Consider the following 13,977-nt stretch of genomic DNA (forward strand, 5'->3'; position numbering starts at 1 on the left):
ACACAGCCTCACCTTCTTCTCAGCCCAGGAAACACCTTCTGCCTCTGTAACCTGTCCCTGCCGCAAGCCAGACGCGTACAGGAAAACAGGACCGCTCCACACCTACCGCCCCCGTGGCGTCTCTGATCCCCCCTTCGCTTTTCCTGATCCTTGGTTCGCCTGGGGGTGTTTGGGTTTGGCGTGAGCATTTACTGTCATTTTCCCCGTTGAGGAGTGAATGTAAGGTTTGGAGACTTTTAGATGTCTGGGAACAAGGGGGGCGGGTGAAGGAGCCCCAGGCAGGGCTGATTCTTGGGCGGAGGAGGGTGGGGAAGGGGGTTCTGCATGAGCTCCTTAAAGGACAAAGGTAATAGAGTCAGCAAGAGAGCGCGAGGGGAGACTTTGACTCCAAACCTCAGAATTGGTGGAAGTGTGAGCGCCGCCGCCGCCGCGGTTCCTGCAGCGCTGTCGATCTAGCCGCTGGCATCTTCGCGAGCTCGGGTTCCCGGGGTAGGAGGCGACGCAGGCGAGCGGAAGCGCCAGCCAGCTGCGGCTGCCCACCCGGCTCGCCATGGGCTCCGAGCGCCGGGCGCTGTCCATGGTGCCGGCCGTGCTGCTGGCTCTCAGCCTGCCGGCGCTGCCCGTCTGGGCGCAGAACGACACGGAGCCCATCGTGCTGGAGGGCAAATGCCTGGTGGTGTGCGACTCGAACCCGGCCACGGACTCCAAAGGCTCCTCGTCCTCCCCTCTGGGGATCTCGGTCCGGGCGGCCAACTCCAAGGTCGCCTTCTCAGCGGTGCGGAGCACCAACCACGAGCCGTCTGAGATGAGCAACAAGACGCGCATCATTTACTTTGATCAGGTCAGACCCCCGAGGGATGCGGAACGGAACATCAAGGGTGGAGGGCGATTGTCCGGCCGCTCAGACCGGGGCTGCCTGCTCAGGCATGTGGGGGATTATTTAGACACTTTGCCTTCCCAAATTTGTCTGGGACAGAAACTTCCACTGTCTCTCCCACCGCCCCTGCCCCCCGCCCCATTCCCTCTTGACCTCGGAGAAGGCTGCTGGGTTGGTGGGGGAAAGGTTTGGAACGCACAGCCTGACAGCAAGAGCTCAGGAGAAGTTTAACAGCAACAGGTCTGTAAGAGCTGGAGGGACTCTGGTGCCTGGACTTTGCAATCGCTTGGCTAGAGCTTGGCCCCCTGGCTCAGACCCCTTCCTGCAGGAGACCACCAGGCCATTTCCGTGGTACCCTCTGAATGCGGTATAAATGATTTGTTTCTCCCAGGTGGAGAAGCCCCTTCCCAAAGATTGCTCTCGGGGTCCACACTCTCTGCACAGATCTTGCAGGTGGATGGAGAGGGTGAGCAGTGGCCAGGGTCCGATCTCGCTCGCCTACGGCCGCTGGGATCCCCATACACATTGCAGGCACTGCTGCAGGGGAAGCCTTTCTCTGGTGCTTGCAGAAAAGTTGCGGAGGAGGAGGAAAAAGAAACTACACTTAGCTCGTTGGAAGCACTGGGGAGCCACCGGCTCCCCCCTGCCCCTGGGCCTGTCCTTTCGGAGAAAGAATTGCAAATTACTGGGGAAGTCAGACTTTGGGGTTGAGGATAGGAGATGGCAGAGGAACTGATGAAATTCGTGCCTTTTTTTTTTTTTTTTAGAGACCTGGAGCTCAAAGGTTTGGCTGATGAGAAACCCCAGGATATCAGTTTAGCTTTAGCAAGGCGTCACAACTGAAAACTGATTCCGGGGATTTTAATTTCAATCGTAAGAGCACCCAGAGTCTTTTTAATCCCACAGTCACATGTGTAGTCCACAGCTGTATGCAAAGCTACATGTGTAAGAGCACAGGTGAAGAGGTACTACTTGCTGCAGGGTGTGCCAGCGAAGGGATGAGGTGACGTTTGTATTCCTTACTTAATATTCCCTAAGCATTGTGCTCTTCCAGCTGGCCAAAGACAGAGGATACCTCTCTGGGGCTTACTATCCGATAGCCACAATTTTTGAGGAACTAAGCAGCCCTTTTGGGAATGCAGTGTTTTCTATCTTGATGGAAATCAAGTCTAGCACCACCCCTGGTCTGTATTTCAGTGCACTAATTAAATGTTGGAATACTGTGGACATTGCACTGTCCTCTGTACGGCGTATTCTTTCCAGTGACCTTTCCGTCAATTAGAAGAGGAGAAGGGCTTGTTGTTCTTTTCTGGAGCCATGCATCTTAGAGACAACAAGACACATTGAGTTATAAATCTTAATGTTCCTGGATGCTCTAATTACAACGTCAAGTTAACATCCAGCCTTAATGTGTAGTTTACACTAACCAGCCATTTCTGTTATTACTAACAAATTACACTACTTGTATCTGATTCAGAAAGTCCCCACTAAGTATCTCAAATAATTTTAAATGTGTTTGGGGACAATCTTTGTAAAGCTTCTGCTGGAGATGATTGCGTGACTGGTCATTTGTTGGAAGATCATTGATCATCAGATCAGTGAAAGAATGCTTACTTGGAAGAAGGTGAAGTCTCAGAATAAAATTACACACATACATGTATTTTAAGTCAGGGCTCGAGCCTGGTATATCTATCTACCTGAGTGTCACCATATTCTAGTGCATTGCTCAGAGGTAATAGAATGTTGGGAATTATGCCAAAGGGTTAGTATTATTGGTGTAAATGTTGTGTTTAAAAAAGACAGTAGCAGATTGATATTGATAAAGAGGAAATATATTTTTATAGAGACATCTGAATTTTTTGAATGTTGCTTATAGATTTATATCTTGAAGAGAAGTGAAAGAAAACATAGTTATTTTACAACTCCCTCCTCTCTGACTCCCTCTCTCTCTCTCTCGTTCTCTCTCTCCCTCTCTCTCCTTTCTCATAGGAAGACACTTACCTATGTGACATTTCCAAATTTAGCTTAAGAGTTCACTCATTGAAATTCAAGTTAATTTCATAATCAGGAGATCCAGATTGAACACCTTGGAAAACAATACATTGTTGCTTTCTTTGGGAGCAGTATCTGATTTCACTTTTCATTTTTGACCCTTCAACTTCAAATAAAGAGCAGGTGGTTGATAGGAGGGTGATGGATAACACTGGGAGGAGCAGGGGAGGCCACCTGTGTCACGGCCTGCCCTTATCCACGGTCCCCTCTTTGGCAGCCTGCACAGGCTGAGTCATTGCCAAACCAGGATTAAGGCCTAGATGGCATCGAGATGAAAAAAAAAATGGCCATGGATCTTAGGAGAGGTTTGGCAGAGGCTCAGAGAGGACCGAGACTCCAGATCACTCTGTGCACTAACCGCTCGGTGTCATGGATTATGTCACACGGCGGAGGGAGTGCCCAAGCCTCCGTGTGATGTGTCCAGAAATGACTGCAGAGCCCACAGATGCCGATTGGCTGCCTGGGAAGGGCCACCTCCGGACACTGCAAAGGCTTGTAGAGGGTGGGAATGCAGATACAGGGCAGCTATCTTTTCTCTGACTCTCAAGGTAAAGCTGATAAATCTATAAGCCCTCACATGTCACCTAGATGTTTCCAGAGCCATTGGGCCTTGCTAGAAATTGAGGCATGAATATAAAGCAGTTACTTTATTTTTTTTTTCCCTGTACTGTTTAAAAGACAGAAGAACCTTCCAACACACAAATCCATTTTCCAGGTCGCTAAAGAGGAAAGGAATAGAGCTCAATGTTTTATTCTTCAGGGTATCTTGAACTAGTGGTCAAGGGGGCGGAGAGGGGGAAGAAAGAACAGGGAGGAAGGAAGAAAACTTACACTTAAGGAGAGAATAATATGAAAACTTACTGTTATTTATGATTTTTTATTTGTAGATCCTAGTGAATGTGGGTAATTTTTTCACACTGGAGTCTGTCTTTGTTGCACCAAGAAAAGGAATTTACAGTTTCAGTTTTCATGTAATTAAAGTCTACCAGAGCCAAACAATCCAGGTATGTGTTTGACCTGTTTCCTCTCTATCCCCAGACAACAGTGTTTATTGGCTGTGGGTTATGTATTTATGCATTTATCCAAAGATGTGCTGTCAGTGTAAAGACAAACAACTATTCACAGTAGTAGTTTATTTTGAAAACAATTTCCAATCGTCTTCTTTAAAACATCCATTAAGGCGTCTGACGAGAAGCCTATAGAAAAAAAATAAACAATTGAACTCATTACCTGAATAACAACCAGTCATTAAAAAGAAAAAAGGCTTCGTAAAAACTTGGTGACACAAGTCTCTTTATAAGATCTTGATTTCATTTACTGCACATGCAAAATTATTGCAACTTAAAAGGGAAGAACTTGTAAGGTTAGCAGAGTTTTGCAAGTGCTTACTAAATAAAAACAAATTTGCTATCATTGTAAAAATTAGGAGGTACAGTTCACCAGTCGGGATACATTTATGAAGAAACAATTATTCAATGTACTTTATAAACAAGAGTGTGCTATGCTTATGTTTTAGTTTATCCTCAGTTACTCTGATGCTAGTGAATTCTTACGAGTTGCCATTCCACAGTTAACAATATATTTTGTGTTGTGCTTTCTAAGGTAATGGGCTTGACCATGCACTCAAAGCAACAATAGCACTAGTTTTTACAATTTTAAATATGTGAATACCTAATAACGCCATTATCTGTCTATAGAATTCTGGGATAACTTTTTATCTTATGCTCAACATTTGTATTGTATACTATGTCCATGTGAATGATAGATTCACTCATCTACCATGCTTATGTATCTTAGTGAATAGATAAATTGATTACCTTACATTTAATTTATTCAGTATTATGTTTAACATAAAGGGAATAAATATCTAGCAAATAAATTTACTACCAGGGAAAAGCTTTTTTCAAGCCCCACCATTTGGAAGTTTGTGTAATGTTTAATACATTATAATCAAAATTGTAGTAAGGAGGAAAGTGAATACATTTTTGAGTTTATAATTTGTTACTAATTTTGAGTTTATTGATGATTAATTCTTTGCTAATTATCCATCATTAACATCTTCAGTGAGAGTGGTGATTATTATTTTTAATACACATTTCTTATCAAGGGAAACAGAAAAAGACATCACGACACACAGTCCACATTCCGAGTGAATTTCAATGCCACACGTATCACGGCTGCATAGTGACCCTGCGAGGAAGCTGGTAGCACTTTGCTATATCTGGTTTATCAGGGCAAAGGGCACTTGGTCTTTTTTTTTTTAACTAGCACACAGGGAAGCCACAGGCTGGCTTCATTAACAAAAGATTGTTATTGAACTTGAGAGGTAAATCCAGCAGGAAGCTAAATTCATGTGCTGACAGGTAGCCAGTTTTCCCATGGCTCAGTTGCTCTCCTTGGATGGTAATCTTTTGTAAACATTTAAGGATATTTCTATGAAAGAAATTTAGCTTTATTTACTTATAAATTTATTTATTAAATTTAATGCAGTGACATTGATAAATCAGGGTACATATGTTGAGAGAAAATATCTCTAGATTATTTTGACATTTGATTGTGCTGTATACCCCTCCCCCAAAGTTAAATTGTCTTCTGTCACCTTCTATCTGGTTTTCTTTGTGCCCCTCCCCTCCCCCAACCCCTCTCTCCTTCTTCACCCGATCCCCCCTCCCCCCCCACCCCACACCCCTGTTGCCATCACATTCTTGTTCATGTCTCTGAGTCTCATTTTTATGTCCCTTCTATGTATGGATTCATCTTAGTTTTTTTTCTGATTTACTTATTTCACTCCGTATAATGTTGTCAAGGTCCATCCATGTTATTGTAAATGATCCGATGTCATCATTTCTTATGGCTGAGTAGTATATTATTCCACTTTTAGAAATATACCCCAAAGACACCAATAGCTTTATTTTTAACAACAACAACAACAACAACACAACCTCCAGCTTAGGACACATACTAAGTGTAGCCACTGCAGGTGGCTGATTTGAAAGGAAGAGGGTATGTTTACTAAACATCAGATATTTACCGGGTCTACCATCTTAGACGTTATTTCCTATTGCCAATCGATTTTTTTAACTTTAAAGAGAGCTCAGTGATTTTTTTTTTCCTTGTAGGTTAACCTGATGTTAAATGGGAAACCAGTCATATCGGCCTTTGCTGGGGACAAAGACGTTACTCGCGAAGCTGCCACTAACGGAGTCTTACTCTACCTAGATAAAGAGGATAAGGTTTACCTAAAATTGGAGAAAGGTAACTTGGTTGGAGGCTGGCAGTATTCCACCTTCTCTGGCTTCCTGGTGTTCCCCCTCTAGAAGTTGATTTCTCCGTGGTGTTTTACCCAGGCGAGGGGCGGCTCACCCCTGAGTTACTGGAAGACTGTTTCCTCATCCTCGGATCGATGTCATTTATTGGTTTCTCATGGGTCAGTGTGGATTCTCTTGCAGGATTCTGGGCCTGTCCGAACCAATACTGTTTTACAGATTATTTTTGTGTGTGCGCGTTCTGTATAGTTGGACCAGGACTCACAGCAGACAACACCTATCTATGCGTCATTGTAACCGTTCAAAGCTATCTGCAGATTTATTCTGAATTTAATTTCCTGGAATTACTGAGTTCGTTGCAGATGTGGAATTTTATTTATCCATTTTTGAGAGACTGGCAACCAGGTCTAAGAATGAAAAAGCTCGAGAGTTCTGACTTCAATCAACGGTTAGTGTGATGCTGCCAAAGAACTGTATTCTGTGTTGGTGTATTGATCACGCGTGTTTTTAATGCCTTTGGAATTAGTTTGTTCTGTTCTGTGTTAGATACCTGGGGATTGTTTTTCAGTGACTGGCTTTGTGTTTCCTCTACCAATAGGGTAAGGAATGTCTTGCCCACAAATTTACCCTGACTATGAGATCACCAACATGACTTCCCTTAAAAAAAAAAAAAGAATGCCTCATAGTTTTATTTTAATTATATATGTAAAAGAGTCATATTTTCCAAATTATATTTTCTAATAGGAAGAATAGATCATAAATCTGACAAGGAAAATGTTGCTTACCCGAGTTCTACCTGCTCAATCCCCAAACCCCCCCAGAACTGCTCCCCTCCATGGGAAATCTTATACTTTGTTGCTCAACCTTAACTAACATGATTGATAATAGCCACTTTATTCAAAGCCTAAGGGATTTTTTTCATCTTAGACATGACCACTTTATTAACCGGAGATGGGATACCCTTATCTTTCATTATAACTATGTTTCAAATCTTCTGTTGTGTTTGAAGTATCTTCTGGTTTTGCCTTAACTCCTTGAATTGTATATATTTATCTGTTTAGCTGATATGAAATCCAAATGTCCCATATCTAAACTTAGTGCAATATCTTATTTTGTCTTTTGTACAGATCATATGAATTCATAAACTTCTATATGTCTGTTAGAAAATAAAGGTTAATATATGTTAGTTGAATTGTTTTGTCCTTTCGGTTTGGGAAGTATGTATTCTACCGGGTTTATTTCCTCTTTCTCACCAATCCATTCTCCCTTCCTTTTTTCCTTCCATTCTTCCTCTCATTTCTTTTGCCTAGAGTTTAAGAAAAGCTTTCTGAATTGTTAGGGACTGTCCTCTGAGTTGGGATGAGGAATCTTTCCTGTGTTTAACCTATCCCAGTCCAGGAGCTGTGAGCAAGCTCTTCTTCCCAAAGGACTTACTGTTCAGATGTTAAGTTAAAGAAATAAGATCCCCTAAAATATCACGAGAGTGCTCAGTAAGTGAATGAGTGGTGATGGGAATAAAGACCCATGTTCTCAAACTGAAGGTTTTGGGAAAAAGTCCTCCCTTTTTTTCAACACTAAGAGACAAACAGAAGATTGCAGGCTTCTTTTTAGGAGAAACTGTTATTATAGATGACTTGTCTGGAGGTTTGGCTCAATTTCCTGGTTTGTGGTCAATGGACACAATTTTCGGAGGCTCCCTTTTGTAGCTAGTGACAGCGAGGAAGGTATTACAGGGTCCCATGGGAGAAAACATGCAGGCAGGTCTTCAGTATAATTGTGATTAATCACCAAGTCAGAATATTCATTCATCACTCCTCCTTCCCCAAGAAAAATCATCTGGCGGTGTTGGCAATGGATCCTCAATGTTTTGCTTGGCAGTCTCCCCCGCCCCCAAGCTGGATTTTAGTTAAACATCTTTTCTCATTTGTGATCATGTGGCGTGTGAAAAACAATATTGTTTGGGAGGGTTTCATCTAAATATGAGTGGCATCCTCTGAAAAAGTCCCTGCACTGGCCCTGGCCGGTTGGCTCAGTGGTAGAGCGTCGGCCTGGCATGCAGGAGTCCCGGGTTCGATTCCCAGCCAGGGCACACAGGAGAAGCGCTCATCTGCTTCTCCACCCCTCCCCTTCTCCTTCCTCTCTGTCTCTCTCTTCCTCTCCCGCAGCCAACGCTCCATTGGAGCAAAGTTGGCCCGGGCGCTGAGGATGGCTCTATGGCCTCTGCCTCAGGCGCTAGAATGGCTCTGGTCACAACAGAGCAGAGCCCCAGATGGGCAGAGCATCGCCCCCTGGTGGGCATGCCGGGTGGCTCCTGGTTGGGCACATGCGGGAGTCTGTCTGACTGCCTCCCTGTTTCCAACTTCAGAAAAATACAAAAAAAAAAAGTCCCTGCCCTAATGTAGGCTATCCCATAGTTGTCTGTATTTGGAGTTTGTGTCTATACATTGCAGCCAAGTGACGCCTACTTGAATAAGTATACCATCAGTTATTCTTTTGGCAGAATGGCTCAAGAGTGTTGGAATTACCAATAGATGCCTATGATGGGACAGGGAAAGTTTGGTGCTTAACAAAACAGACTATGTAGCTATGTCTTTTATAAAGATGCTTGTGGCCATCCTTGGGGTCTTGCCCTTAATTTTCTTGATTGTTCTGAACATGAAAGAATGTTGGCAAAAGGCTTGACTTTAATTCCTAAGCCCCAATTTATATATTTTGGAGGCAAATAGCATTCAAAACCTTCAAGACAAAAATCTATGTGAAAAGGCACAAAGCTGTGGCTGTCACATGTGGGAGGGAGGTATTTACAACAGGGGAGGAGCCCCAGTGGAAGGATGAGATTGCTGACTAAGGAAGTTAGAATGAAAGCCGTTTGTCCGTATTCCAAAGTGGTTCTAGGAAGTAAGAGCTACCCAGAACACAGTCACCAGAAAGACAAGATCAAAGTGAGGGGACAGAAGCTACAGGGGACAGAATGATTTATCTAGAAGAGGCGTCCCCAAACTAGGGCCCAAGGGCCGCATGTGGCCCTCTGAGGCCATTTATCCAGCCCCCCACTGCACTTCCGGAAGGGGCATCTCTTTCATTGGTGTCAGTGAGAGGAGCACTGTATGTGGCGGCCCTCCAACGGTCTGAGGGACAGTGAACTGGCCCCCTGTGTAAAAAGTTTGGGGACCCCTGATCTAGAGGAATATGGATTTTAGAGAGATAGAAGATGGAATTCTATGACTTTCATTTATAAGCTCTGTGACCTTGGGCAGATTCCTTCACCTCTCTGAGCATCAGTTGTTTCATTTGTAACGAAGAAATGGTCGTGAGGATTAGATAAGACATGCACAGTGCCTACCACACAGGAGGAACTGCACTGAGGGCCGACTGTTATTACTAAAATTCAAAGCCTAACACAGGGCCGTAGGGGATATAAGATGAGCACGAGGAAGGCATGAAGATTGGGCTCGGTAGGAGGCAGGAGGCAGGGGTGTCAGAACGACTTCCGGAGATAGAGCCAGATGCTCCCGTGTATTCCATGACTTGAAAAATAGTTTTCCGAAATTGCTCGGTCCACAAAAATGCTAATTGAACGCGGCATTTGCATCGGCCCTGTCTGCATTCATCAATGCCAGCGCCGTCCCTTGCTCCATGCTCTCATCTCCTTTGACCGTCCCTTGATCTATCGATCAACAAATGTGAGCAGTTTGTCTGTAGCAAGCATTTTCCCCTCGACAGAATCCCGAGAAAACAAAACTGAAGGAAATACCGGGCCCAAACCTAGGATCTCACCAATTCCAACTGTTTCTTTGGGGGGAGGGGGTTCCTTATGTTCCCAGATTCTGCTGGGAACCTGATCATCTCATTAAAATTTAATTTTAATTCTTTATGTTTTTGATTTAGGTTGTGTTCCCTTTCTTTTTGGCTTTTGGTCTTCTTCTTCTTCTTCTTTTTTTTTTTTTTCTGAAGCTGGAAACGGGGAAAGACAGTCAGACAGACTCCCGCATGCGCCCGACCGGGATCCACCCGGCACGCCCACCAGGGGTGACGCTCTGCCCACCAGGGGGCGATGCTCTGGCCCTCTAGGGCTTTTCTCTGTTGCGATCAGAGCCACTCTAGCACCTGGGGCAGAGGCCAAGGAGCCATCCCCAGCGCCCGGGCCATCTTTGCTCCAATGGAGCCTTGGCTGCGGGAGGGGAAGAGAGAGACAGAGAGGAAGGAGAAGGGGAGGGGTGGAGAAGCAGATGGGCACTTCTCCTGTGTGCCCTGGCCAGGAATCGAACCCGGGACTTCTGCACGCTAGGCCGACGCTCTACCACTGAGCCAACCGGCCAGGGCTTTTGGTCTTCTTTTGGTCTCTAGATTTAGCAAGTTACTGCTTTAAATCTCAAAATAAACATCTGTGACCAATGCTGATTAAATTAGCCGTGGAACGGCGTCAGGCGCTTTGCTAGGGGCTGAGTTCATAGAAGTGGTGATGTCTGCCCTTTTCAGATCTCCCTAAATGTCAGACAGCTAGGATCCGCTCAAGGGTCCACAGAGGTCCAAAAGTGTGGAGCCATCTCTCCTTCTGACTGAGGGTCCTGGGTTTTATCAGTCCACCTTCACCATTTCCACCACCTGCCCCAGAACGACAGTAGTTTATCGGTTACAACAAGGTCCCCAAATTGTTTTGCCTATGACCACAAAGAAGTAATGAAAACAGAAGAAAGGGATAGTGTATGATAGCCGTTCACAGTCAGAGCTGTGGAGCTAAAAGTTTAATTCTTGTCCTATGTGGTCTTTGGCAGGGAGGGGGCTGGGATTAAAGAGGTTTGTTACTGGGTGGTTCACTCTATTCCCTCTAACACAGGCCAACCAAATCTCTTGGAATCAAAATGCTTTTCTCCCCCCCCCCCCCCCCGGACCATTCTATAGAAAACACCTTTTAAAAATTGATCCTGAAGCTCTCCTACATCATCATCTCAAAACAATGTGCATAGAATCGTCTGGAAATTTGATAAAATGTAGGTTCTAATGGAGCAGGTCGGGGGTGGCACCTGAGCCCCTGCATTTCTTTTTTTTTTAATTGATTTTAATTTATTGTATTTACATAGATTCTAGTGTTGCCCTGAATGCATGCCTCTCCCCCATATTCCCCTCAACATCTCTTTTACCCCCCTCCCCCTCCCTTCAGGTTTCTCCCATCCTATCATCCCCTTTCCCTCTGCTCTCTTTTCCTCTGGTCCCTTTGATCCCTCCTCTGTCTCAATTCCGTTCCTCAGTTCACATTGTTCATTGGATTCCTCAAATGAGTGAGGTCATCTGATATTTTTCTCTTTCTGCCTGGCTTATTTCACTTAACATAATAGTTTCCATGTCCATCCATGTTGTCGCAAAAGGTAAGATTTCCTTCTTTTTTTATGGCCCTGAGCCCCTGCATGTGTAACGAGCTCTCAGATGATGCTGATGGTGCCGGCCTGGGAACTGCACACGGAAGAGTGAGATCTTTCATCACACTTAAAGCCTGTCACTCAAAGTGTGATCTGTGGACCAGTGGCGTCCACAGCACAGGGACTTGTTAGAACCCCCACGTGGCTCAGACCTAACGAGTCAGAATCTGCATTTTAACAAGGCCTTTCTGCCTCCCCCGTGGTTCTTAGCGTAGTAAAGTTTATGAAGCTCTGTCTTTAAGTAAAAGCCAAAGACCACCTGCATCAGAACCACCTGTGCCAGGTTTCAGGCAGCTGCAGTTTAAGAGTCTCCCATGATTCTTAAAACCTCAGTCTGTCCTGGTGCAGGGCTCCATCTCTGCAGGGACCCAGGAGAATCGTACACCTGTTGTCCTTCCTGTTTTAAGCTCAGTGAGCCCGTGAGCCCGAGGCTTCCCTGTAGGTAAGCAGGAGAGGCTCGTTCTCTGACGGGCAGAGGCTCGAGGGAATGTGGCCAGGCGTTTGAAGAGCAAGGACCCCAGGAAAACTGACCTGGAGGAAAGGCGTGGGAACCCTGGCAGGAAAGTAAAGGTAAGTCACCCACAAAGAGTGGCCATCTCGGGAAGGAGGAAACCCCCTGGTGGCATTCCTCACCTTGTCAGTGTGTGCTCTGAAGTAAGGATGTAGTTACAGCTTGCTTTTCCCTGTAATGAAATGATTCTTCCCCAGGGACCGCAATGCTTCCGTCTCAGTACACTTGGCATTTGGCTTCTGAAGACGTTGCTCAACTGAGTGAAGGGTGTGTGTGTGTGTGTATGTGCGTGTGTGTGCACGAGAGAGAGAGAGAGAGAGAGAGAGAGAGAGAGAGAGAGAGAGAGAGAAGGCTCGATGACACCAGCAATTTCTCGTAGGCCAGTCAGTTTGTTTAAAATTCACCTAGGGGCAGAAGTCTTTCTTAAAAAATTTTTGGTCAAGGCCTTTGCCAGGTGGCTCAGTGGATAGAGCATCGTCCTGGCATGCTGAGGTCATGGGTTCAGTCCCTGGTCAGGGCACATACCAGAAGCAACCAATGAGTACACAATTAAATGGAGCAACTAAGTGGAGTTGATGCTTCTTTCTTTCTCTCTCTCCCTTCCCCCCTCCTCCTTCCTCTCTCTCTCTCTCTCTCTCAAATCAATGGAAAATTTAAAAAAATTATTTTTTGTCCAATTGATGATATTGATGATGAGAAAAGCCATCGTCTTAGGTACTGAGCAGAGGAGGCCTTCATTTCTCATAGGGTTCCCTTAAGATGATAAATTCTGACCCTCGGGCTTTCCAGGAACTGGGATTTTTGAGTACACCCTGAAGGGTGGGTCTCACACTGCCCAGGGGGGGTTGAGGGACTCTGCCAGTAATGCTCTGTGTTGACAGTTTAGGGGGAGAGAAATGGGCTTTCTCTCTTCTGCTCTCTTTCTCTCTCTCTCTCTCTCTCTCCCTCTTTTCTTTCTGGGTCATGTGTCAGCCTTGCTGTTAAGATACAGTAAGTGAAAGGAAGGGAATGGAGGGAAGTGAATACAGGGTTAGTGGCTATTTCCCCAATCCTGTTTTTCCTTCACAAGACGAAGAGCTGGCTACCGTGACCTCTCCCCCCAGTGCTTTCCTCTCATCGCGCCGCGGACAGAAGAGGGGTGGAAAAGCCAGCACAGGCAGGGCCCCTTTCACGGTGGGAGCCTGGTGACCTTCACATCCAATGAGGCTGAAGATCATGACATTGGAAACCAGCCCTGGTGGGTGTGGACATGACTGATGATGAGGGACAAGGCTATATTGCCCAGGTTAGGGCGTCACCGCTCAGGAAGAGAGCGGTTACCATTGGCCAAGGAATTTCAGGAATGCGTAGACACCGGACACTCAGGTCAGAAAATACATCTGGGCCCGAGCGAGACAACATCTCTGTTTTATACTCTGTCACCCACTGTTTTGACTGGACGCTCATCCTGTCTAACCGATGACAATGGCTGGTCGGCACAGCTCAGCTCCCGGGATGTGGTTGGGGTTCTTTGATCATGTTCTGTGTGTTTCCACAGATGGATGCAGCTCCCTTTGTAAGTTGCGTGGGGCTCTTTTCTGCTACGTCCCTCAGCTATTTAGGGACACCTGAACAGCGACAAGTGTTTCTTTTAAAATAGCTGGGCTTTTGTGTCGAGTCTTGGCATTTTTAACACCACAGCGGAAAAAAAAGTGTCATAATTTTTTCTCTCCTGGTGTAAAAAAATAAAAAAAAAATAAATAAATGGAGCAAGGATGAGCATGAGAAGCATTCCATCAAAAGAGTTATGTACAAGGGAAAAAATTCAACAAAAAACCCCAGAAAAAAACTAATGATTACATTTTATTGGTATTC

At 45.3% G+C, this 13,977-nt stretch overlaps 1 protein-coding gene across 1 annotated transcript; it reads left to right on the forward strand.

Annotated features, from left to right (window-relative positions):
- Positions 1-343: 343 nt before the first annotated feature.
- Positions 344-7,292, forward strand: CBLN4 (cerebellin 4 precursor). The gene is made up of 3 exons (XM_066237284.1): positions 344-841; positions 3,817-3,933; positions 6,049-7,292. Exons 1-3 carry the CDS (start codon positions 551-553, stop codon positions 6,244-6,246), a joined length of 606 nt encoding a protein of 201 aa, XP_066093381.1. The 5' UTR covers positions 344-550; the 3' UTR covers positions 6,247-7,292.
- The last annotated feature ends 6,685 nt before the right edge of the window (positions 7,293-13,977 follow it).

The sequence above is a fragment of the Saccopteryx bilineata genome, chromosome 6, assembly GCF_036850765.1.
Source record: "Saccopteryx bilineata isolate mSacBil1 chromosome 6, mSacBil1_pri_phased_curated, whole genome shotgun sequence".
Classification (NCBI taxonomy): Eukaryota; Metazoa; Chordata; class Mammalia; order Chiroptera; family Emballonuridae; genus Saccopteryx; species Saccopteryx bilineata.